This window comes from Engraulis encrasicolus, chromosome 2 (assembly GCF_034702125.1).
Source record: "Engraulis encrasicolus isolate BLACKSEA-1 chromosome 2, IST_EnEncr_1.0, whole genome shotgun sequence".
Lineage (NCBI taxonomy): Eukaryota > Metazoa > Chordata > Actinopteri > Clupeiformes > Engraulidae > Engraulis > Engraulis encrasicolus.
The window spans coordinates 54,790,896-54,818,000 of NC_085858.1; the positions used below are offsets into that span (position 1 = coordinate 54,790,896).

The following is a 27,105-nucleotide window of genomic DNA, read 5'->3' on the forward strand; positions in this document are numbered from 1 at the left end:
TCCATTTTTTTCCAGTTTATTTCTTGTCAGGCTTTTCACAATACAACCATATATTCCACTTTTGCATAGATGCTTACTGTTAGTTGAAAATACTTGAAAATGTCAGGGTGGTGCAAGCAGCCTAAAAGCCTCTGAAAGGCCTTAGACCTCAGAGGGTTAAGGTGTTATTTAAAGATGACCAGTGAAGAGGCATTTTGAATGTGGCTGGGTAGGTTATTCCAGAGGAGTGGGGCAGCCACATGAAAGGCTCTGTCACTGGTGGCCTTGAGTCTAGTGCAGGGGATGACCAGCTCGCCCTTGGAGGAGGACCGCAGTGATCTTGAGGGGTCATAGGAGTGGAGGAGGTTGGCAAGGTAGTGGGGAGCCAGACCATTGAGGGACTTGAAGGTGAGCAGGAGAACTTTGTACATGATCCGAGACTTGACAGGGAGCCAGTGTAGCTGTCTGAGTACGGGGGTGATGTGCTGCCAGGGCCTAGTGCCTGATATAATCCTGCTGGCAGGATTCTGACATATTTCAGTCTGTCTATGGCCTTATTGGGTAGACCAAGCAGGATGGCATTGCAATAGTCTAGACGGGAGGAGATGAAGGCATGCGTGAGGGTCTCTGTAACTGTCTTGGAGAGTGAGGGCCTGAGTCTTGATATGTTCTTGAGGTGGTAGAAAGCAGATTTGGTAACTTTCTTGATAAGAGACTGAAAAGATAGAGATGTATCCAAGATGACCCCCAGGCAGAGGCGATTCTAGGGTCAGGTGGGGCCCCAAGCGAAAATGCAAAAGAATGAACATTTGAACCAAAATCACCACTACTGTAGTACAATATGGGTTGTTATTCACTATCTAGGGGCTTGGGGGCCCCAAGCGGCTGCCTGCCTTGCCTGGTGGCAAGATGCGCCTCTGCCCCCAGATACGGACTTCATGAGTTGGAATAATTGAGCAGCCATCAATGTCCAGGTGGAAATCTCCAACTTTCTTGAGCAGTGACGGCGATCCCACCACTGCTCAAGAGGGTTGGTCTGCACCCTTTGGCAAAACCAGTGGGCTCATAATATGCATGATTCCGCCAGTGTACCGCTACACTAATAAGTGAAAAGACTGTACTACCACAGTGCTACACTACAATGACATTGCACAGAGCCTTTTAGTAATACATTACAACTCGGTCATTACTATTCTGGTAACAACACATTTATAACGGGCCGCGACTCCCACATTATCAATTTTAAATCACGAGCCATTAAGGTACAACATGGCATCACAAGCACCACAAGCATCACAAAGTATTTCTCCATAAGATTTTTAGGCACCGGATCAGATGTGTACCTGTGCTTTTAGCCATGCGTATAATGATGTATGCTCTACTGTCCTTAAAGTAAATAGGTATGGTCCACCATCAAACACCATCAGTACACCGAATCAGGGATGTGTCACAAATGTCCAGTAAATGAGGTATGCGAGAGAGAGAGAGAGAGAGAGAGAGAGAGAGAGAGAGAGAGAGAGAGAGAGAGAGAGAGACAGAGAGGGAGAGTGGGAGGCTCCTGGCATCTCCTCCTGGCATCTGAGAGAGAGGGAGTGAGTCCAGTGTGGGTGTGCTGCTGCGTGAAGAGTGATGATTGCACCTAGGCACAGTCCCCTAGTCTGGGCAAACCCCCCATCTTCAGGCTGAGAGCGAGACTATCCGGGGCACCATGACTCAGTGGGCTAGGGGGCCACCTCATTAAGCCGGGCACCAGGGTTTGATTCCAACCAGAGGTAATATTCTAATCCATCCTCGTCTCTCTCTACAGCTCCCTCCCTATCATCATCTTTTACTATCCTATCACAATAAAGGCTAAAAAAGTGAAAAACATATACAGTATTTTAAAAAAACAGAGAGCGTACCATCCAGTTTGGGAGAAATCTACTGTATTCACTCATGATGATCAGCCTAAACAACATCCTCCCCATCACCAACACCCTCAGACTCCCCATCACCAACATCCAACCTAGCCCAGCAGCAGTGCTGCCAGATAAGGCTGTTTCCCGCCCATTTGGGCTGCTTAGGGTGGCCGTGTGCGGGTAAAAATGACATTTATCAGAAAAACCCGCCCAATTGTTGCCATAGAAATCAATAGAATTGGGCGGGATTTTGTGCTTCTAGGCGGGTTTTGAGCATTTTTTGGGCTGGAAATCATCAGCCTCATCTGGCAACCCTGCCCAGCAGCTGTCGCACCCTAGTGCTTCCGCTAAATTCCATTTCGCTATGACAACTAGTTACTGCTAGTAACTGGTTTTCAGGAAGAGAAAGAAACCCACAGATGCATCAGGTTCCATCCAACCTTTACAAACGCTCTGCTTGAAAGAGTGACCTATAGGATCCAGGCCAAACAACGCCTCAAGTTTGACTATAGTGTAGCCTCTTACTGCAGATGACCCTGTAGATGGGCCTATCCACTCTTTGCTGAAAACACTCAACTACAGTATAACAACATGGATATCTCAGTGCATGAGAGTCTTAAGTAACCGATTAAGACTGGGTCTGTACCCTTTTGGTGACAATAAGGTGATGAGTAGGTGAAGGAGATGAGTGGGAGAGAGAGATGGGGGAGGATTGGGAAATAACCTCGGGTCGGAATCAAACCCGGGTCCACGTCATAGCAGTGCAGTGCCCTACCCTTTGAGCCATGGCATGTCCTGTATTACATGAGGTCAAAAGTCAAACATGCAGGAAAGAGCAGCGATCATTCATTACGAACATGAGCCAATACTAAGTGCAGTGCATCAACTCTATCCTACACCATATTAATTAGAGCAGACAAACGTCACATCCAGACAGTTACACCAAATGTCTCTAATCTCCAGTGGTGTAGTCTACGTAGAACGCGGGTATACAGAGTATACCCACTTCTAAATTTCAGGGATTTCAGTATACCCACTTAAAATTGATTGATCCATTATTTTGAATAGCACAAATATATACAGTACACCCACTTCAAAAATGCTCAAATATACAGTATACCCACCATAAAAAAGTAGACTACACCACTGGTAATCTCATAACATTAATGACCATCGCATTCATTCTACTGCACAAAACTTAAAGGCACAACTTACCACAGAAACCCGCAGAGAAGTCAGTACGACTCTGAGTGGATGGAATACAACTGAATGATTTAAAGGAGAATTTGGTATTCTTTTAACCTGTATTCAGATGGCTGAAAAGAAGGGCTCCGAAATCACTGGGAAGTAGTTTTTAAAAATTGTTTTTCACACATAATCCATTTAATTTGCACCGATGTACAGAAGTAGGCTATTAAATGTACTGTGTTTTCACATGAAATACCTGCAGACCATCGTGTGTTTTGTCATCATTACTAGAGAACCACAGGATAAAATCTTTGTGCTATTTGGCCTCTATGACCTCAGTGCTAAATTAAAGCAGTAGACTGGCTCCCCCTGCCCTCTGGCTCCAAGTCATTAATGAATTTAACCACAGATTACATCTCTGTGCGCAGAGCAAGTATGGCAGGGAGAAAATCTAAGTCAGCGGGCAAGGTGGCTCAATGGGCTAAGGCACCACACCGTATCATTGCCCTGGCAACCCGGGTTCGATTCCGACCCAAGGTCCTTTGCCGCCCCCCCCCCCCCCCCTCTCTCTCTCTCCACTCATTTCCTGTCTCTTACTGTCTTGTCTGATTAATAAAGGAGAAAAAAGCCCTAAAATATCTCTACAAATAAAAAGAAGAATCTAAAAAAAGCAATTTAATTAATATTGTAAAAGTTTTTTTTAGAACCATGAGATAGTGAGTTATTGGGCCTATTATTAAGCTTAGAACCAATTGCCCATGTTTGAGTTGCTTCTTCCAAGAATCTGCACATTCCCTCCTACTCTTAACGGTTTTTGAGCAAAGGCAGGATTCATCCTGCAGCTCTCAAACTTGATTCAATCAATTTAACACAACCACCTGAGATGTCATTTGATTTAATAAGGACCTCACTGATGTCAACGCTAAATGCCATTCGCCATGGTACGGATATAATTGGCATAGGCCTAATGGCTTGAAGTGAATGAGCAAATTAGCTGGTGGTCATGGAAGAAGAAGAGGGGGCTAACGGCACCCTAATGGCTGGACATGCTGGCACTCTTTAACTGCTGCCAGGGGGCATTTTCACAGCCAGGACCATACAGCAGACAAGCTCTCTCAGCACCCTGGAGGTAATGAGAGAGCGAGGGAGAGAGAGAGAGAGAGAGAGAGAGAGAGAGAGAGAGAGAGAGAGAGAGAGAGAGAGAGAGAGAGAGAGATGGAAAGATGGAGAGATGGAGATGGAGAGAGGAGTCAGACAGCACCCATGATGCACTGCTGTTTTCTAACCTCATTGAGCTTAGACATCTTGAGTTTCATGCCAATTCCCCAAAGAGCCGTGAGATCTCCTCTCCCTTGTGGGGGAGCCCCTCTGATTAACCTATGGCTGACAAATTAACCTGAGGGTTTTCCTGAAGGTTCCGCAGATAGCTCAAGAATCCCAAGGTTATTCTGGAGTTATAGGGGTAGCGGTAAAAAGTCAGAGGAACCATGAGGTTCTCGCAAGAACTATATGTCCAGTATTGCAAGCAGGGCTTCGAACCGGTTCAAGGAACGAAAACGAAAACCAGGAACTTTTTGTATTTTACAGGGAACAGAAACGAAACCGGAAACTTTATTATTTTTTATGTTCTGGAACGGAAACACTTATTTAAAAATAATGGTAACCGGTTAATACCGGTTAATACCGTTCCTCAAACTAAAAAAAAAAGTCATTATTTTCCTGCGCACGTTACCATGACGGCTGAGGTTCACGTCCTGTGTGACATCAGACATTCTCTGACTGAATGGAGAGAGAGCTGTAGATTACAAAGTCTTCACTCCACATCTTAATTAAGAGAAACCACTGTCATACAAAAGGACAGAGTTTGCATTGCATTATTGTAAGACATTGCAGGGAAGCACGTGTAAAGCGCACCGACAATGTTCGACGTTATTGGGCATCAATGGCTGCTTCAAATATGCACAAACTCACAATGTCCATCATAGTGCTCCCCGTGACCCAAGTCAGCGTGGAGCGCACATTTTCATAATTGAGGTTTATTCTCTGCTTCTCCGCTTAGGTCGTCCCTGAATGACAAAATTCTGGAGGATATTCTTTTCATCCGCTTGAATAAACAGTTTTGAATGTAGGCTGACTCATTTGCACTTCCGTCTTTCTTGGTTAACGTCAGTTAGGTCTATGGGGAGTAATCAGCTGACAGGAACGAAATTAACCGTTCCGGGAACAATATTTTTTGGTTCTAACCGGTTCGGGAACGTCAATTTATTGGTGGAACTCAGAACCGGAAACGTTATAATTCCGTTTCTGTTCGGAACGGAACGTTTGGAAAAAAATAACGGTTCAAAGCCCTGATTGCAAGGCTTGGGTAAAATACTGTATATCTTTATGACGTTCTTCCATATGATTGTATGTTAATAATGCATATATTTTGCTAAATTGTGTTTCTAATGTTGAGGTTTGGTTATTTCCACGAATCAGTTAATCCAAAACACTCATGCTGTCCTGATGAGCTGAGTTAATGTGTCCATCAATCATAAACATAGGCCACATGGAATTAGAACGGTCATATGGGCTTTTCATTTAGCAAAATGAATTACCTCGTCTGCAAGACAGATAATGGAGAACAAATGTAGGCCAAATCAAATAACTGACAAACACGTTGAACGACCGTTTCGAGGATACCATTGTCTGGCGCAAAACTAAATTGACTTGTTGCATTCATCTGCGTGCGCTGCGCTCGCGCGTCATCCGCTGGATTTTCAGCAACTCTAAATTATGCAGCTCCGTGCATTTTAACCAGTATTTATTTCAACAACACATCTGACACGCGAAAAAACTTTTCCTGCACTAAACACACGAGACACTTGTCATATGGTCAGTAGCAGAACCGTAGCCTAAATATGGCGTTAAGTCCAACAGTAGGCCTAATAGCCGGCTATATTAGCCTAAACTAATTAGGTGCAAATGACAGCCCTTCAGCGGCTGGTTCCCCGTGTCCCCATCTTAAGGATCGCAGCAGGGGATCTGTTTGAGACGTAATTTACCAGAGAAAGCCAGCAAACAAGGGCACCCTAGTTCGCTTCAATGGGGAGCAACGGGGGAGCGGAGTCATTGCACTCATCAGCGAGGCTAGCATCAAAGATTTCTCTTTCCGCCTCAGGCGTGTTAATTATGCGGGGTCACGAGAAACCCTGCGCGTGTGTAATTATCAGTGGAGATGTCAGCCGCTTGTTCAGCACGGATACAGTCAGACACCCGCTCCCACATCCTCACACACAAAGTTACACTGTTTCACCCTCACCCAAATTCACTCGGTCGTCGGACAGCTTTCATCCTGCTCTGTTCATGACTGACAGTTGCGTCAAAAGGCATGCCATGAGGTTATGCCCGATGACTTTTGATTGGGAGTGCTGAAAAGGTTTTGTGGAATTTCAGATGCCTGATTACAGCCTCCTCTTTGTTTTTGAAGTCCATGGCTTAAGCCGAGACTCATAAATCCATGCTGAATGTCAAATTAACATTCAGAACTGACAAATGGGCCTAATCTGCGCAAACTATTCCCCAAAAAGTTACATATAGGCTAGTTGTCAAGACAACTCTCTGGTCTCATAGGGACCAGAGGCCCTGCTTCAGCTATGGCATCTCGTCTGTTATGTAGGTGCCTTCTAGTAAAGCTATATTAAACCTTCAAACCAATAACTTAGTTTGTATATTTAGTTAGGAATGAATAGCTTACAAAAACCTTCACGTGCCACAAAAATATCAAGTTTGTCTCATCACTCATCCAATATAACCTATTAACTACTAGCTGCATTGGCCCATATATAACCCATTACTGCATGACAATTTACTGAGATCAAATTCACATTTCTTTTGGCAGCTGTTTCCAGCATATGATTCGTCCATGAGAAGCATATGTGTTAGGCCTACTGCATAAGGTCATTCAGACTAAGTAAGTAGTTCTGTATGTTTGTAAAGCAGTAGGCTAATGTTGTGTAAATTAGGGGTTCCCAAACTTTACCATGACAAGGCCCCCCATGTACAGGTATAGATTCCAGCCAAACCCCCCTTATGAGTCATGCCATAGATACATTTTTTTTTCTGTCAACCCCCTCTCACAACCATAGTCTGTGTGTCAGGGCCCCATAGGAATATACAAAACAACTATAATAGTAGTGAAGTTCAGAGATGCAATAGATTATTGTAATGCAATTCTTAATTAATGAGAAAATCAGAGGAGCGCCTCCCTTGCCCAGGAGTTTACGGACATAAACAACCGTCTGCTACGCCACCAAATAGGATTCCGCCCTCTCTACAGCTATGGACAATTTACCTACCCTATATTTGTTTGTTTGTTCATCTTTCTGCACGATGGAGTTCACCAGACTGCAAGGTTGGTTGTATGTGACAAATACATTACTCTTACTCTCATTGCTTAGTTTATGGTTGTTTATTTTGCTGTACATTAATTATTGAATTATTTCTTTTGTTTTGCTATACCTTTTCAACTTGCCCCAGACCCCATAGCACCTCCTCGCGCCCCCCCAGAGATCCCTAGCCCCCACTTTAAAAACCACTGGTGTTAGTGGTGGAGCATGGAGCGTGTGGAGATGTACAGGCCTTATGGGCTTATGTCTCCCTCTGGTCTGTCTCTGGCCTCCACAACACTGGGAACCGAGGCTTGTGTCAAGGGCCAAGTCGTTGGGGGAACTTGCCCTTGTCTGTGTTGTACAGCCACAGTCATATAAAGGCACTTTTGTCCGACTCTGAATGCTTCTGCATCATTTTATGCGTTTTTCGCTGCAAATGACTCAGGCTCCACGTCCCTTGCATCTCATTCCATGCTCATGGCGTAATATGGCTCATTGTCCCGCTGCCTCTGCCTCCATTAGGGACAAAAGATTAAGATTCCTGAATACCATCAAAACGAACAAAACATGGAACACGCACACAACCGCGTGCACACACACACGCACGCACACACACACACACACACACACGACACACGCACACGCACACACACACAACATCATACTGTACCGTAAACACTCAGCACACAAACAAAGTCATACAGCAGACACCCACATAACAACTGACAACAACGAAATATGCAAGTGGAGCCCCAGGGGCTGATATTTAGTTTTGCATCAGAGAGGAGAGATGAGATACCAAACTATTGGCATATTTGCCCTCTGTTTACGTCCACATCTGACTTTGCCCCCTCTTTTCTTTCACCCTGCCCTTCCAACACAGCTGCAGGCAGTGTGTGTGTTTGTGTGTGTGCGTGCGTGCGTGCGTGTGTGTGTGCGTGTGTGTGTGCGTTGTTTTCCAGTCCAAGTTTCTGCCAAGCATACAGAGGGGTAGAGAAGAAGAGAGAGACAGAGGGGTAGAGAAGAAGAGAGTGACAGAGGGGTAGAGGAGAAGAGAGTGACAGTGGCAGGAAGAGGACAGGGGAGAGAATACATAATGAGAAAAGGGGGATAGAGAAGAAGAGAGAAAGGTGAAAAGGAAAAGAGGAGAGAGAGAGAGAGAGTAGAGTAGAGTAGAGTACTTTTATTAATCCCAAAGGAAATTAAGGTGTCTTGTCAGCTTACATAAATACACAAATCCAAAGAGAGAGAGAAAGAGAGAGAGAGGAAGAGGGGGAGAAAGAGAGCAAGAAATGGAACGAGAAGAAGACAAGTGGCAAGAAAAGCAAAAAAGACAGAACGAGAGAGAGGGAGAGAAAGAGGGGGAGAGAGAGGGCGAGAGCGAGAGAGAGAGAGAGAGAGAGAGAGAGAGAGAGAAAGTGAGCGTGAGCAGGAGAGAGAAAGAGAGACAGAAAGAAAGACATAAAAAAGACAGAGAGAGGGAGAGAGCGACAGAGAGAGAGAAAGAGAGAGAGAGAGCGACAGAGAGAGAGAGAGAGAGAGAGAGAAAGAGAGAGAGAGAGCGACAGAGAGAGAGAGAGAGAGAGAAAGAGAGAGAGAGAGCGACAGAGAGAGAGAGAGAGAGAGAAAGAGAGAGAGAGAGCGACAGAGAGAGAGAAAGAGAGAGAAAGAGAGAGAGAGAGCGACAGAGAGAGAGAGAGAGAGAGAGCGATGTGGCAGCAGCAGGAGCCTGCAGCTGGGCGATGAATAGTGAGAGAGTGAGTAGTGAATTAGAATGGCTGCTGACATGCCCTGCGAGTGCCAGGCCGAACCGCATCTAGATGGAAGGAGACTGAAACAAGAGGGAGAGAGGACACAGCCCAACACTCAGGCCCTTACACATTAGTTAAGATACATTCGGTGATGGTGGTGGTGGTGGTGGTGGTGGTGGGGGGGTGCAAGTCCCTGAGGAAGTTGAACGAGGAGACAGGGAGAAAATGTCTCACAGTGTTGCTCTTTCTCTCTCTGTGTGTCCTCAACCGAAGGTGTAAATCGATCCCGTTACACCTGTGCCTAACGAACCGTTTGTGAAAAGCTCGGGCTCTTGTAAACATCTAAAATGAGCCTGTCAGCAAGATCTGAGAGACCTTTTCTTTGAAAGCAGTGATGTTCGTTTGGCGGTTTGATGGATCAGCTTCACAGTATGCCAACAAGTTAATTAAAAATGCGGGGAAAACTGAACTTGACAAGGACACTTAAGGACATGAAAACAGTGACACAAATGACATGATGAGCTCCTGGTGAAGACCAAGCCTTTTCCAAAACATAGTTGCAGGTTTTGATTTACTGAAATGGATTTGGGGAGGGTGGGGGGTTCTGTTGGAGAATGCCTTCGATTCTTCATCGATACTCCAACATTTAATGAGTTGATATATAATGACAAGGATATAGACTTAAGTATATAACTAATCTCAAACATCTCAAACTTTTCCAGAGTAAATGAGGTTTAAACGGACACAGAGACAACCCCAAAAAACAAAACATCTCTCCCTGGAGGCACTGCAGCCTGATCTCACTGGTTGCTATGGTGATAACACCTGCAGGATTCTCTCAGGGTGAAAAAAGGTCAAAAAAAGAGAACGAGGGGAAAAAAGCATGCACGCAGCAACTGGTGGATTTCAAAATACTACCGGAGATAAAGTCAGGTAACCAAACTCTTTCTCTCTTTACCTCATACTCCAGCCCCCAAATCCCTCCCTTGCCCCCTATCAATTTCCTTTAGATGTCCCCCCCTCACACAATTGAAGTAACTGGATTCTTCCCTTTGGCCTGGCCTGTGTAGATATGAGCGGAGTCATACAATGGTGCATTCATGGTAGCCGCAATGCAAAACGCCCCCTCCCCAACTCTCTCTCTCTCTCTCTCTCTCTGTCTTTCCCGCATCTTTCCGCCTCTCTCTCTCTGCCCCAGTACACCCACACTACCCTACCCCAATCCTGCCTCACCCCCTCCATGCACATCCCATCCCACCCCAGCTCAGCCTTACATACTCCCCAGCTGCAATGGAACCCAGTCCAAGTTCTAGCCCCTGCCACTGTTACCACCCAACCAAGCTACACCACCACTGCCACCACCAGCACCACAACACCACCAGGAAAAAAGAAGCACAAAAGAATAGGAAATTCAGTGGTATCGGCACAAAGACAGGATTCATGGCAGCCACGGACACTCAAGGAAAAAGAGGGGAAGGGAAGGGGGGACCTATTTAAGAGTCACACAGCTGCATCAATTTATTAAAAAAGATGGGTGGAAAGGAAAAAAAAGGTCAGTGGAGGTTATGGAATGCAGAGTGATTCGTGTTAACCCTTTGAAGATAGCCTTGGCATGTTAATGAGGGTCTCCATCATAAATATTCAAATAGATAAAACCAGAGATTGACTGCTGATGAGGAGAAAGGTGATGAGAAGACAAAGTGTTCACACACACACACACACACACATCTCATTCACATTTCAACTACAGTACAACACATTACATTATCACAAATACTTTGTCAAAAAGCAAACACAGGCTATTAGACAAATATCCTGCGCTCTGTCCATTACCCTCGTTTTTAAAAAAAATTGCTCACAATGTTTCGATCATTCAGACCTTCGTAAGTATTTTTCTTAGACACCAATAGCAGACTCCAAATGTTATCCAAAGTAGTTGTACATGAGGGAACTCAATGGTGACAATTGTGTGGCACTTACGCACCACTTGCGCGTCCCCATGGACCGTCCACAGGTGCCGAACCCATTAGAGCACCATCTGTGGTTCTCTGCCTTGTTAAAGTTACGGGTAGGGATACTATTTGATCAAGATGATAAGTCAACACAGAAGAAATAAAATGCAACCGACATTTAGAGAACCGTCTGTTAAGACTGATGGCAATAACATCAGATTAAGTGCAAGGAAGATAAAGTTTGAATCGTGTAGGTTAGATTGATGAGTTATAGACAGACTGTATATACTCCTAGAATCTCTGGTTATAGTGTTAGAATAAGGAGGTGCTTGCCTTTACACAGTAATTACATTTAGGTTTATATGGTCAGAGAGCACTCGTTGGCTTTGGACCAGAGAAGGGCATATTATTAAAAGCTTTTAAAATAATCAGGAGTTCATCCCATCTGCCTCAAATGCTTCATGTTCATACATGACACACTCATCTGAACTGTTGAAACCAGTTGATGAGCGTTGGCCTTGTACACCTGCACAGCCTAGAACAGGTGCGCTGAAGAAAAGAACTCAAGCTAACTTTTTTTTTCTTCCCAGGGGGGAGGCTTTCAGGAGGTTTTGGCTGTTACTGGTCCTTTATGCACACTAATCATTCAGGGTTTTTGAGTAAGAGCCTAAAGATTTGGCCGAGAACATTTTGAACATGTTTGTTGCTGAAACTGGAGGGAAAGGTATGCATTTTATCACTAGTGAAATAAGATACTGAGATGGACGAGCCTTAATTAAACTCTTTCCTCAACACTTTCCGTCTTCCTTGTAAGAGTTCACCATTAAACATCACCAGATATCTGTATCCTGTTTACAGGTTGAACTTTTCGTTTCCAGTCAGTGCTCTCCAGTCTGAGCCTCCTTCCATCCCTTTACTTCCCCTTTTACAGCTTTTGCCCGTTTGTGACAAAGGAGAAAACCAATAGGACCAACTCTACTAGCCTCGTACTTGTATGCGACAAAAAGTCACTTAAGTCTGCATGACTTTAGTTGTTATGTAGCCTAGCACTTAGTTTGACATTATGCTCTTTCCAATACATATCCTCTCCTAACAACTGTTTTGAATTTTGTTCCATACATATATTTTCATCTTGATCTCTTGCTCTCTCTCGCTCTCCTTTCTAATGTTCATAATCATGCCTTTCTTTTGTCATAGAGTTATTTAGAACTGGCTCTGTGTCACAGCTGAGTAACGGCACACCAGGTGTCATGTAGTGAGTCAGGAGAAGGACTGACTGTACCAGCCGTACCTCTATAAAATTTGAAAGTCATGAGACCGCCGTGACCTCTTGACCTTTCGACAGTCACGAGCTTCCTCCCGCCTCCAGCAGGACAACAAACTGCATCACCGCTGTCACATGGCACATAGCCACAAAGGTCAGACGCTTGACGATTTAAAAAAAATAAGCAGTCAATTTCAGAACAAAACAGGAGGAAGAAAATAAGCCACATTTCAGAAATATGAAAAGGGAATTAAGAAATCTGTTGTCTGTGATTTGCTGAGGATTGTTTCTTGCAATGCCTGTTTGACTCTGTTGCAACAGCTATACAATCCCCTGGAAGTCAGATACACCAGTAGAACATAAGAACTAAAAGGAAAGGAATAGGAGGGCAACTGCATTCCTGAAGTTTGTGTACAGATGCTCTTTGGTCAAAATCAAGAGAGAGGAGATAGAAAAGTCCAAGGGAGTGTTGATATTTTTAATTGAAAGGTTTTTTTCATTATCATATTAAGATACTTCATATTGGAATAAAACAATGGGTGAACAATTATGGCCTGAACATGAACGCATTACAAAAACAGGTCACAACTTTTTTTTTATTTTAGTGCCATAGTTTTGCAGTGTGGATTGCCTAATATCCAACCAAAATATTTAACCAACATAATAGCCTAGGAGAGTAATCTACATTGTTTTTTTATCTATTTAAAAATACAATATGCCCAAAAGTTAACTAATTCTCAAACTTTCCAGCGCATCCAAACAAATGAACCAATGTGGACGGCTTTTAGAGACATACCACGAGAGGAAAAGGGGAAGCCAAAGCATATTAGATCTGACACATCATTAAGCTCAATTAAGACATGACCTAATCAAAAATCAAACGCATAAGAAAAATAAATAAATAACGATTACAAACTAAGAAAAAAAGAAACAGATGCACATATCAAAATTACAGGCCCCAAATCTCAATTGACAAACTCCGTTTTGTTTTGTTGTAACGATAGTGGACTATTTCAGTTTCACCTGATTGTTTATATTATTATAAATAATATGATTGTATTCGTTTTAAACTGGAATAATAATCGATAACAGGAAGCAATAACAAATAGGGGCATTTCCAAAAGTCAACCGTGCGATTAACCAAAACAAATTTCGTGACCTGAAACTAATATGTTTATTTTAAAATTATCTATACAAAACGATAAGTTCACAATGACAACAAATACGCAACAGATTCCATTGCTAAACATAAATGAATTAAGGTTTATAAAAGTGAGTAAATCCGACGTAATGATCCATGAACGAACGACACCACAACGAATAACGAATATTTTCGATTGTCCGAATAAACGCAGCACAACAATTATTGTATTCACATCAGTCATTTTTGATATTTACAATTTTACAGGTAGAAGAGTGACGCGATAGAAAATTTAGGAGGAGGAGTAGGCCCGGTGGAATAGGCTACCTTTATGCAGGTACATGCAACCTGAGCTAAAATGTCAATGTATGTGTTTAAACGAGACGACTTTAAAATCCACTATTATTAATCACATTACTGGGTGCAAACTCCGTTTTAATCATGGCTATTTTGATAGTGTTCACATTTTGGGTCTAAAACCAGACATGGGCTACTGCATCATCAAAACAAAACTTTCAAGTGTTGTTTTCTATGCATAACCAGGAAGTGACATAGCAGCTATGCAAAAACTATTTATAATGCCTGCTTTTTGTTTTTATAAAAGTAGAAATAGCAATCACATAGATGGAATAGCCATGCGTAAAAGCGCAGCAAAACAGCCACAAGCCACGGCACAATCCGTGCTGCTTTTGCATGACTGATGACTATTTTGCACAGTTTGCACACACGGTGTGTCAAATATATTTAAAAACACTTCTACAAACAGCTGTATCACTGCCTGGACAATTTATTGCCAACGGCGTCTGTGCGTAATTCCATGTATCCATTAATCCAACACGTCCAAATGTTTTACTTTACGCACGCTCATTTACAGTACTTGAAAAAACTCACTTCAAAGCTGGGAGCAGGCAAATCCGGAGGAAACGGCAGTCATGCAGGCTGGAATATTTAGTTTCCCCCCCTCGGAGACGCTACTCCTGAGCAGACGGTGTGACATGTACATCCACGGCGGACACAGAGGTCTTGGGAGCATTTTTCTGTATATGTGTGCGTTTGCTGAGACACAGTGAAAAGACACGCACTAAAGAGAGACACACGTCTTTTTCTCTTTTCTTTTTTTATATACACAGAACTGCTTTTTGTTCCTCATTTTTTCATTTAAGGGGGTAATGGAAGGGGGGTGTTCGTTTGATCACATGATTACAATTCACCTGAGATAAAACAAAGGGCGCAAAGAAAGGAGCGGAGAGGGGAATGCGAGTGAGGGAGAGAGGGAGAGAGAATCAGACAGAGAGATTCACTCATGGGCTAGGATCCCTTATCAGAGTCAACATTCATGGATAATGAAAAAAGAAGTGATTTTTGGGGAGGGGGGTGTCGTGAGATGGAAATACAAGGGGTTATTGTTGGGACTGAACAGCGCGTGTGTTTGTGTGCTCTTGGGCCGTAATATTGCCCCGTCTCTCTTCTCTGCATTTGCTGCAAATGCTGTTTGGTTTTAAATGTGTGCTCTGTGTATCTAAGTGACTGTGCACTGATGCAATTATAAAACTAACACATACTATGAAGTGGCACAGTGTTTGCCGCGGGATTATATTTCAGCCCAACGTAGCAGCGCAGATAGTCGTGCAAAGGCTGCGGCTCCAGATACTGTAGCTTTTCAGTAGTAGCTGATGCCGATGCTAGATTTCCTCATTCTGTTCAACATTTAACATTTTAACTTCTCAAATGGGCTTCAATGGCCTGCATATAAAAGCTGAGTGGGCCGGACCGTTTTTAAGTGAAACCTATAGGCCTATGCGTTTGTATGCGTTTCTTTAATGTTACATTTCTATAGGCCCTACCTCTTGTTCAAACCAAATTCGGCATTTCCAACATGGAATTACCATGCAAGCAAATTGGTTGCTTGCATTTAAGCGCGGTGCCGAAAACAGACCGAGGCGTGCGACTGTGCGTCATGCGTAATGGAATGGAGATGCCACTGCCCGCTGCGCACAGCAGGTGCGGCGCGACCAGGATGCGTGCGCCTGTCAATTGGCCCTGCTGCTGCAACTGCCTGTCTCCGGTACAGCTCGTGAGAGGTGAGCCTACGGCGTGGCCCTTGCTCCTCAGCAGCCTCGCCTTCAGTAGTGTGCCCCAAAGGCAAACAGGCCTGGAGGAGGCCATGCGGCCCCAACAACGCGCCCAGTGTGATGCCCGCGGTTACCGCAGCACCATGTCACCTTTCATCTTGGGCCACATTTCAAAGACATCCAAGTGAGCCATTTCGAGGTGTACTGCTAGGCCTAAGTGTGTCCATCTCGTGATTAAGTAGGCCTATCAATGTACCGCGCCACATCAGATACGCGTTGGTAGCGCTCCACATTTAGGATAATTATAGGCGTAGGAACACTGTACAAACTTTACTTAATCACTACAGCGCAAACATCACCACCAATTAAACCATATAACGTACGTCTCTTGGACTTAAAAAAGATTCAGCATTACTGCGATAATTTGCACACCTTGGTACACAAATAACCCCACATGAAATAGGCAAAGCAAACTTAAAACAATCCTGAAAACACATATTATCCTCGCACCAGAAACACAACAGTTAACCTTTGTTTTAACATGTAAGTTAGAAGGACTATCGTATACAAAAACAAATCACTGAAAATCTTAACCCGTTGTTAAAAGGTTCACCTAGGCTATTTAAAAAATGAACTCTTCAAAGTTTAATGGCGTAGCCTATCTCTTGGGATCTTCTTGGGAAATAATATCAATCGAAATTTGTTTCTTGTAAAATATAAGGCTACGTTGTGAAATGTTAATCATATAATCATAAAGCGCAAAGCGTAGGAACATTAATGCAGGCCTATTTCGAAAGCTCCATCGGAATCGGGCCTGTTGCCGGAGAAATCCCGCCCCACGGGGGGAGACATTGGAGAACGGTCAACAGCCAATCAGAGTTGAGGCTGGCGTGTAAGTTTGCTGGTCCTTTAAGATTTTTTTCCACAAAATGTATTTTTTTCTCTTTCCTCACACAACGGAGCTCTTTAAGCCCCAGTGTGCGACACAGAGCGGGCATTCATAGCGGGGCAGCGCGAGCGAGGGGGCTGGGGAGTGAGCGGGAGCGTCACTTTGGGAACTCGGGAACTCACGGACTCTAGTGCTAAGCGGCCGACCTCCTTTTTCAATACAGAAGTAAGACGCTTAGCATTTCACAAATATCTTCAAGTGTTGTTAATCTTTTTTCTGCCTGTACTGGACCGTAGTTTTGCAAGATTATTTTAGATGTTAAGTCTCGTTGAAAACTACTGCCAAATTATTATTGTTGTTATCATTTTACTAATATCGGTATTGTTATTATTGGCTGTATGAATGCAAACGCTATGTTCAGTGTGGTTCATAGTAAGTTACATTTCATTCCCCCCTTCGAAGGATTAAGATGTGCTTGAATGGTTTTACACAGCTTTCGTTAGCTACTTGGTGTGTACATGTTTTTTTTATTATTATTATCTGCTTAAGATTTTCACTAATTGAATGAAAAGAGTCAAGACGCTAGAAATAATTTAAGGATATGCAATGCCATAGTAATAACATTGGAAATAAGTTTTGGTACAAGAGCTGAGACAATTGGTCATTGAATGACGCCTGATGATTCTGAGTTCAATTTTAAATGTAACATGTGTACAGAAAATAGTTTTTTTTTTCAGGACTGTCACTACTCAAAAAGATTTTCCCCCAGTGCAGTTAGCCTATGTCAGGGCTAAATCGGTATAGCATTAATAACGAGGCGGTTTCAGTGCCCACTTTGACAAACATACAAGATTGGCCAATTTCTTTTCTCCGCAACGAAGACACCATCTGGGCAACCACAGTAACCCAAGCGGCAACTTTTGGTTTTGTTTGGCATTTCAGACTGCTTGTTATACTTGGCACAGAGTGGTATAGAGGATTTACTATTAAATGGTTAACGTTTAAGAAAAAAAATACCAAATTAATTCTGACACATAAGCATGTTCGGTCCTGTAGCCTAATCCATGTTATTTGAAACCAAATGATGGCCTGACCATTAATAAAACCAAAAGATATTTAGGTCTCGGAAACGGAGCACTTTGCATAACCACGCAGGAATTTGGGACAAGTTATTGCCAAGTCAAGCGATGAAATTAACAGTTTGTCATCACGTTACACTCCCTTGCATTTGTTTAGTAGGCTAATGGCTACGTTCACAGCACGACGAATTACCAGCGGGTGAATGGAAATCCTCATTTTTACGAGAATCATTTGAAGAGCAATGATGCCGTGTTGCTATATAGGCTACAATATTACGCACAAAATACGCAGTAGGCCTATATGTCAAGGCTCACTTAATTTTCGGAGTCAAATAATTTAAGTTGATGAGTGAACACATGGAAAAATGCATTAGCGTGGCCTTGACACTGCATTTACGCACAATTAAACGTATTTACTTAAAAACAGAAAGCTGCCCATAAAACTAGATGGAAAACATAAGGTGTGTAGCGCCTAACACAGTGTTCCTCTGTTCAGAGCGAAGGCGTGCGAGCCACAGTAGCACGTCATATTGCTCACCGACCTCTTTCCGTAAACCCATTCCGGTTTTCAGTCCGAAAAAGAGCAGGCAAACGAAAATGAATTAACTCCGACACGGTAGAGAGAGGCACACAGACCCCTGCCTCTGCCTAAACGTTGCCTCGGACAAAAGCAGAAAGATGCTGTAGGTTTCGCACAAATAGGTAGGCTACTGTCACAAACATCAGATAAGCCACTGCCCTATTATACACCTGATGCACTAGTGATCACACATCTGCCACATCGACATTTTGGACAACAGACATGTCCTGTCTGGCAGCACAAAGCTTTCTTAAGTTAAATCTACCTACCTGTTGCTTTGATCTGAATTAAAAGTTAATTGGCTGGAGACGCGATGAAAAGAGGTATCAAGTTTCATATAGGTGTTACTGAACCACTGGTGCTTGCGGTAATTAAACAGTTTCTATTCGACAGGCAGTGTCATTTTATCAGGAGAGGAGCATCTTGTTTAACGACGCCAAAATGCAAGCAGTCCTAAGATGGTGGCCGGAGCTCTACTTGGCATCCATGTAGCGTTATGCATACCACTAAAGAAACATGCATTTAGAAAGACCAACATGCAGAGAGCACATTCCAATTAAAGAGGAATTGGGTCATATTTAATGACAACACATTATTTCTCATTAAGTTAACGTCAATGTGTTTGTCATGACCAAGTATCAAAAAATACACAGGCCATGGCCAATGTGGACTGCCTTGGGTCTGTGGACAAAACCTTACATTTTACCCGCAATATATACAGCTCCTTCATTCACAAGCAGCCTTCAGTTCGCAGACACGGATACACGCATATAGGCCTAGCCACACGCTGTTTGTATTTCCAGCGTCAGGCCCATGTTTATCTAGGAGTTCCGCGGCATAAAGCCCGGCCCTGTGCTGGTGCGGGCGCATATTATTCCAACACTTGCTCTCCGGGGACCTTGCAATAACTGTCAAACCTTAAACAGTAGCTTGTTAGCGGGAGTGAGGCCTGGGCTAGAAAAATATTCAGACCGTGCCAGGGAGACCAAGGTAAACTGACGCGCGCGCACACACACGACTGCAACGTGGCCAAGGTGGGCTTGCCATGATTTCTAGTACAACGTTTTAAAACTATACTTCCATTCAGCTTGTCCAGAAATACTAAGCCAGCAGCCTACCATCCACGCAGTCCATGTTAACAGTAGTAAACAAAGTAGGCCCCTAGGCTATTATAAGTCATCGGTGGATGTAGATTGCTGCTTATCATCTAACCACTCCAGTTTTCTCTCATTCTCTCCAGGTGGCCTGAACATATTGTGTAAGACTGATGTGAAGACGACCTACAAACTGGATTAGCAGCCAGCGAGTAGTGGGCATCGGTAGCCTGCCTCAAGATTTGCCCCTAAATTTGAATCACCAAACGGCGCGTAAAGCGTGGGACTGTACCTGTACGGATGGAAAGAATTTCAACTTGCAATTCGAGTAGAATTGCAGAAAAGACACAGACTAACTGGAAATTGATGTAAACTAACCCCCAAATTCAACCAGATGGATACACTTTACCAGTAAAGGCACAGAGGAGCAAACATCTGTTAGGGGAAGGTGTTGATTTTGTGCTCTTCTTATTTCTGGGAAAAGACTACAGTGAATCTTCTGAATCAGCACACTCTTTGGCCCCGTGCAACGTTTCTTTGGAGAAAGGTTATCACAGTGAACAGAACGATGTCGGGAGAAGAACAGAGTTTGTCTGAGGTGGAGATGAGTCCCGGGGTCTCGGATGACGGCCACTCCATGTCACCAGGCCACTCATCTGGTCCCACGGGTGGCGGGGACTCACCTTTATCGGGACAGGCGGCACAGTTGGCGGCCCTCGGAGAGGAAGGGGTCAGTGGTAGGGTGTCTGTCAAGTCTGACGAGGAGGATGACCGCTTCCCCATAGGCATTCGCGAAGCCGTAAGCCATGTGCTGAATGGATACGACTGGACGCTCGTGCCCATGCCAGTGCGCGTGAACTCAGGAAGCAAGAGCAAGCCTCACGTGAAAAGGCCCATGAACGCCTTCATGGTGTGGGCCCAGGCAGCCAGGCGAAAACTCGCAGACCAATATCCTCACCTACACAACGCGGAGCTCAGTAAAACATTGGGGAAATTGTGGAGGTAAGCCCAGTCTAGAGAGTCAGCAAACAGACACTCCCCCACACACTTCTATCAAGTAAATAGCTCATCAACGGATTCTTCTGTAAGCTGCATTTACAGGCTGCGTGTTCAGAGGAGAGGTGGTATCCGGCTGGGCCGGTCCCATGTGCCTCATGCAATGTGGAATAGTTCCGCCGCTGCCAATTAAATAGAGAATAAAATATAGGCTTGTTAGGCATATACCTGAAGCTATAGAAAAGACATATGCCAATGTTTTAGGGAGGTCTATTGCTCAGTAAGATGTCCAAAAAACTAAATCACCAGGGAACTAGTATGGTCAGTTGAAAGGGTTAACACAACCAGAAAATCAGCCTTTTACAAAGCTATTTAGGTCAGTGCTGTATTTATTTGATCATCTTACAGGCCAAACAGTTAACCTCATAACGCAAGACCCATCAATAACCAGATAAAAATGCCACTGAACATGTTTTATTCCAGATTTATTTGTTGAAGACTCTTACTGCCATGTATTTCTTATTTATTTATTTATTTATTTTGGGGAAATAATCATGATAGGAGTAACTTTAAAGGGCAGACCTTTTCCATCCTAGTCTGTTTATCCTCTGCTTCTTTAGTGGTAACATCTGGAATCACAATAAGGGAATGGCACACTGGCTGTGTCACTGCTAAACACTCAGCTTTTCACGTGTTTGAAAAGTCACTGACCTCCACAAGTCACTTCAACCTGCAAGTTGACCTGATTGGTGTTGAGTCAAGAGTCCTTGACTCCCTTCCGTATAGGGCTGTCAGGAGACCCATTACTTTTTTAAGAGTATAGCTGATCCAGTCACCATCCCCATACTCACACCCTGCAGAGTATAGACACGGGACAAGTTCTTCATATTAGGAATAAGGGACAAATGCACAGCTATTAAGAGTTGTTCCACCTCATGCTTATCCATTTCACATTCCTTATTAGGAATATGGGACAAATGCACAGCTATTAAGAGTTGTTCCACCTCATGCTTTTCCTTATGCCCCCTCAAACCCCCAACCCCCCCTCCAGGCTCCTGAATGAGAGTGACAAGCGGCCGTTCATCGAGGAGGCTGAGCGTCTGAGGAAGCAACACAAGAAGGACTATCCGGAATACAAGTACCAGCCACGCCGCCGCAAGAACGGCAAGCCCAACTCCAGCGGCGAGGCCGACGCCCACTCTGAGGGTGAGGTCAGCCACAGCCAATCACACTACAAGACCCTCCACCTAGACGTGGCCCACGCCGGAGGGGCGGGCTCGCCATTGGCTGACGGCCACCACCCCCACGGTGCAGGTGTGCCAACAACCCCCCCCCCGCCCAATTCCGCAGATACACACCCTACCTCCCTTCAGATTCCTCTCTTCCCCTCCATATACCTCCCCCTCTCCCCCCCCACCCCTCTGTACCTGGGGCCTTTACTTACCTCTCACTCTGATACACAACATTCCACTATCCAAACTCCCGTCCTCCCTTGTGCTTGTGGCCTTGTGATGACGTCATTGATGAATGAAGTTTAATTCAATATCTCATCTTGTTCAAGGGTCATTTTCTCATTTGCAATTGGAATGTTGAATGGGAAAATGTCCCCCAAAAGTCATTGTGCCAAGGCTGACAGCGAGAAACGTTATTGTTTTCTCCACGGCGATGGGGTGTCCACAAGCGCAAGTCGAGGACGGGAGTTTAGATAAATACACACTCTCTTAAGCCCGCCGAGGGACTCACACAGACATTTTATCCACTTTTGCCACTGTGATATCCAGTCCATGTGAAGTCTTATGATGCTTGCCTATAGGTGTGAGCACCAAGCTTGCAGTCTCATGATAGACATCACTTTTCACACTTCTTCTATGATTCACATGGATTGTGTTTAATAAACCACCTGTATTGAGGTCAAAGCAACAGACCTAATAGGAACACTGCAAAATCCCTGATAATGCGTAGTCTTCTGCACTTTTAAATGAGGACAGGACAAAAAGCATCCCCTGTGACTGCAAACAAACATGGTTTGAATGGTCTTTGTTGTTGACAAAGACACAGGAGACTGGCACTGCTGTATACATGTCTGTGTCCCTTTAAAACACCATGAGAGGCCAATTACACAATCGGGCCAATCCAGCACTTACCTGCACTTAGTCACAAAGTCACATCGCCAGGTCCAGGCGTATCATTTTTCTCATTCTCGTTTCCACTTCTCGATGGCAGTTCTTTTTCTTTCCATCTTTATTTACTTCTTTACTCCTTCATTCATTTCTTTATATTCTCTTCTTCTCTTCCAGGCCAGAGCCACAGTCCCCCTACGCCCCCCACCACGCCCAAGACGGAGTTGCAGCCTGGCAAGTCCGGCGAGGGGAAGCGTGAGGGCGGTGGCGCGGGAGGCTCTCGCGGTGGCCTGGGGGTGGGTGCGGACGGAGGCTCGGGCTCGGCGGCGTCGGCGGCCGGCAAGCCCCACATCGACTTCGGCAACGTGGACATCGGTGAGATCAGCCATGATGTCATGGCCAACATGGAGCCCTTCGACGTCAACGAGTTCGACCAGTACCTGCCGCCCAACGGCCACCCAGGCGTCGTGGGCGGCTCCGGTGCTGCGGGCGCCGCTGGCTCCTCCGGCTCCCCGTACGCCTACGGCATCTCCTCGGCTCTGGCGGCTGCCAGCGGACACTCGGCCGCCTGGCTGTCCAAGCAGCAGCACCAGCCGCAGGGCCACCACTCCTCCTCGCTGGCCTCTGACCCCTCCAAGGCACAGATCAAGAGCGAGGCGGTGCCGTCGAGCGCCGCCGTGGGCCACTTTGCCAGCGAGGCGGCGGTGGCGGGCAGCAGCGCCGGGTCCCACGTCACCTACACACCCCTCAGCCTGCCGCACTACAGCTCGGCCTTCCCCTCGCTGGCCTCGCGCGCACAGTTCGCAGACTACGCCGACCACCAGGCCTCCAGCTCCTACTACGCCCACTCCAGCCAGGCCTCCGGCCTCTACTCAGCCTTCTCCTACATGGGGCCCTCGCAGAGGCCACTCTACACCGCCATCACCGACCCCTCCAGCGTGCCCCAGTCGCACAGCCCCACGCACTGGGAGCAGCCCGTCTACACCACCCTCTCCAGGCCGTGACACGACACCTGAGCACACAGAGGAAGACAGAGAGGAGGAAGAGGAGGAGGACGTGGGGGTGGTGGTGGAGGAGAAGAGGGGAGTGGAGGATGGAGAAATGGGAGTGTGGATGAAGGAGGAGTAGGAGGAAGTGGAGGAGGTGGAGAGGGAGGAGGGAGATGGAGATGGAGAGGACAAGGCCTTGGCTCAGGTGGACTTCCACAACACACACCTGGCGGCGGAGGGATGGGGAGATGCAGACGCAAACTCAGCCCAGTCACACCCACTATGGTCGGGCACCAATGCAGGCCAGCCAGCCTTGCTTAGGCACGATGTGTGGAACCACAGAATGGAGTTTCTGGGATAACATTGCGTAGTGTAAAAAAATACATACACAAGAGTTTTTACTGAAGGTTCGTATAGGTGTAGTAACGATTTGATTTCGTTTTTGAATGGTCAGACCGTGGTGGGTGTTAAAATGAAACGGAAATAGGAAATTATGCCAACAATCAAGACAGTTTTTTTGTCATTTTAAAATATGGAATAAAAATATGAAAAAAATAAGTGGAGAAAATGTTTTAACAAGCCCATTTTTTGTATCTCAGGCATGACATTAATTTAACAGACAGGGCACACTGTCACACTCAATGCTTTTCCATGTCTTAAGTATTTGTCTCAATAGCTCCTCACCTGGGGAAGTGCCTTTCTGATACAGACACTGTATTAGAGTGTAATGGGAAAACCGTTTGTCACTGCATTGTAGGGAGTACTAATAAACATGACCAAAGTTTTGAGACCAAAACTTTAAATAAAAAGACCAACATTACAAACTGGTTTTCGAAGAAAAGAAGCAAGCAGGCCTCCAGTTAATATGTACCGTTTGGTAACAGTTGGACAAACAACGACTACAATGGCTGTAAGCATATTCTAATTTGATATTGTAGCGCAGTTCACTCTTGCCAGCACTGACTACTGATATGATATTTCAGAACTGCATAATTAAGACACTACTCGACAGAAACCTGGGATAGACACTGAAAAAAAGACAATATTATGTGTACATTCATACGCGTTGATAATTGTTTTCAAACAGTAATCTTTTTTTCCTATTAACCAAAATAAAGGTCTTTTTTCATTAATCATAATACAGTATTTTTCCATGTTAGTAATCCATGTAGTGTTTGATATTAATGTCAATGTTGGTGGTTTCTGTTGCCATTACTACACTGAGAAGTCTGCACCACTGCCCTTCAATTTTTTATATTCAAAATTTGTTTGACATTCAGAAATGTGTATATACTTCAGTGTCAAATTATAGTTTTGTAGATAGTTGTTCTGTAACAATTTTTGTTTTCTTTTATTTGTTTGTTTTGTTGCTGTCTTTGGTAGTGCGTACCATAATTGAAGTCCATTTTGCCAGAGACTCTTTAGACAAAAAAAAAAAAATTGAGAAAAATGAGACAGAAAATGGATTATAGTTAACCTAATTGTCACATGTGTCTAATTGTCATAATGGAATGAGTGACAATGATCTTTTGACTCACCCTCTCGCATGTCCTGCGATTTATGCATACATACATAAAATGCATACACACACCTACATACATACAAACATACTGTGGAAAATAATTTCAGAGAATATACCATCATCACCTGTGCATTCATACTGCTATGAACTGATGAACATTGCCAATGTGTGAACTGGGAACCATTGCCATTGTTGTTTTGGACTCAAACGACACAGTGATTTTAAAAACCCTTGCCATGTCCTAGTCCCAGGGGAAAAGAGATGTGTATGTGATCGTCCACTTGGGTGCCATATGATATTAAAGTCAACACTTGTTAGTGATGTAAGTGGGACTGTTATTTTGTAGCTGTTCCCGTCATCAGACAATTAATTTAAAGTAATTTCCTGTTTATTCTCTTTTATTGTTTTGACCCAGTGCAAGGGAGGGTATCATTTTGATGTCACCGTAAGCTTTCACTTTGTTGCCAGATTTGCCTTTCTTAGTATTATAAGCAGAAAAACAGAAATTTCTTTTACAACCTACACTTTGTGGTAGGACATGCTTGTTATATATTACAAAAATATTATTTATATTTGCTGGTATTATGTTTTGTTCACTGTTAACTGTTTTTTTGTTCTCATTATATGTTCAAAGCCTATGACTGATATTGTTGTATGTTTTTTTGTACTTTCTCAGTTACATTGCCAGCAAAGCAGAACAAACCTTGTACATAGTAGAGAAGATGAAACGTTAGACAGAATGACTAATGAATTCTCTCACACTAAATAAATCTGTACGCCTCCTGCTTTTGTAAAAAAAAAAAAAGAGAGAGAGAAAAAAACCCAAGGATCTCCCATGGTGGGTCATGGAGTGAGTGGTCGTACTTCAATAGAATGGGGGGAAATGTGGGGTGACCAGCAAGGTCAATGATGACAAAGATTTTACAGTGTCATCTTAAATACAGCACTTATTCCTAGTTGGTACTTATGCCATAACTTAATGGTCCCCAAAAGGAAGGTATGTACTTCTGTACAGGATGGTCTGTAGCATAGCAACAACATAACTGCACACTAGAGATGGAATGTTCCAGGGCAGCATGCGCTCACTAGGTAGACTGGTAGTATATGGTACCATGAGCATTTGACAGTACGGATGGACCCATCGTTGCCCCATCATGCTGTGTTTCTGCCATTTAGGCTGCGGTATGTGTGCAGAGTATGCATGAATATGTATGGAAGCTGGCAAATGTGCATGCATGGCTGAGTGTGTACCTCTGTGCGTGTGTGCGCGCGCTACGGGTTAAGCCTGATTCCTAATTCCCCCCATTTAATCGGCTGTGTGATACTTTGCTGAGACAAAGAGTGCCATTCAGTCAGGCCAGCGAGAGGAGGGGAGGGGGCACGGGTGGAGGGTGGAAGAGGAGGGGATGGGGGGAGGGAGGGGGTGATGAGGGAGCCATATCCAGAACTTTGCCGTGATACAAAGGGACTCTCATACATAGAGGGCACACAGTCTCAGTACACGCTGCTCCTGCTCCCTCCCCCTCCTCCTCTGCCTCCCATCAACCCCCTCCCTCCCCTCTCCCCTCTCCCCTCGTCCTCCTCCTTCTCCTCTCCTCTGCCCTCTCTCCTCCTCCTCTCCTCTCCCCTCCGCTGCTGCTTGCCCACCCCATCCAGGTTGAGAGTGTAATGGGATTAAAACATTCCAGGACTGGAGAGGGCGAACGAGAAAAGGAGAAATATGGGGCAGAGAAGGATGTGGAAGTGATGAAGGAATGGGGTTGGGTGTCCAAAATGTTCAAGATTAAAACGGACAGCAAACGATTTTGAGAATCAGAAAAAATATGAAATATACATACCTAGTTATGTCTACAAATGATGTCCACAAATGTTAATTTGAGAGGTGGGGTTGGCACGTACGAGTGCATTCAAGTCACACCAAATACCACATAGAATTGTTAGTGTCTAAATTTGCTTAAACATAACTGGATTGGCAGTAGGCCATACACGATTGGTATGTTCTTTCTCTCTCCAGCTCCACCACCCCTATCTGCCATCTTTCCACACTATAGGGTAGGGCTCCTAGTCACTATGGCAACACAGCCTCCCCAGACCCCCATGAAACAATGAATGGCCTATTTGTTTGTTTGTTTGTTTGTTTGGGGGTGGAAGGCCGAGAGAGGGAGAGAGAGAGAGAGAGAGAGAGAGAGAGAGAGAGAGAAAGAGAGAGAGAGAGAGAGAA

At 44.6% G+C, this 27,105-nt stretch overlaps 1 protein-coding gene across 2 annotated transcripts; it reads left to right on the forward strand.

Annotated features, from left to right (window-relative positions):
- Positions 1 to 16,626: 16,626 nt before the first annotated feature.
- sox10 (SRY-box transcription factor 10) lies at positions 16,627 to 25,653 on the forward strand. 2 transcript variants are annotated; one of them, XM_063191957.1, is made up of 4 exons: positions 16,627 to 16,729; positions 19,404 to 20,259; positions 21,305 to 21,567; positions 22,551 to 25,653. In XM_063191957.1, exons 2-4 carry the CDS (start codon positions 19,826 to 19,828, stop codon positions 23,375 to 23,377), a joined length of 1,524 nt encoding a protein of 507 aa, XP_063048027.1. In that variant the 5' UTR covers positions 16,627 to 16,729; positions 19,404 to 19,825; the 3' UTR covers positions 23,378 to 25,653. The 2 variants fall into 2 exon arrangements, with proteins under 2 accessions (XP_063048027.1, XP_063048034.1); XM_063191964.1 differs by having other exon boundaries at positions 21,305 to 21,459.
- The last annotated feature ends 1,452 nt before the right edge of the window (positions 25,654 to 27,105 follow it).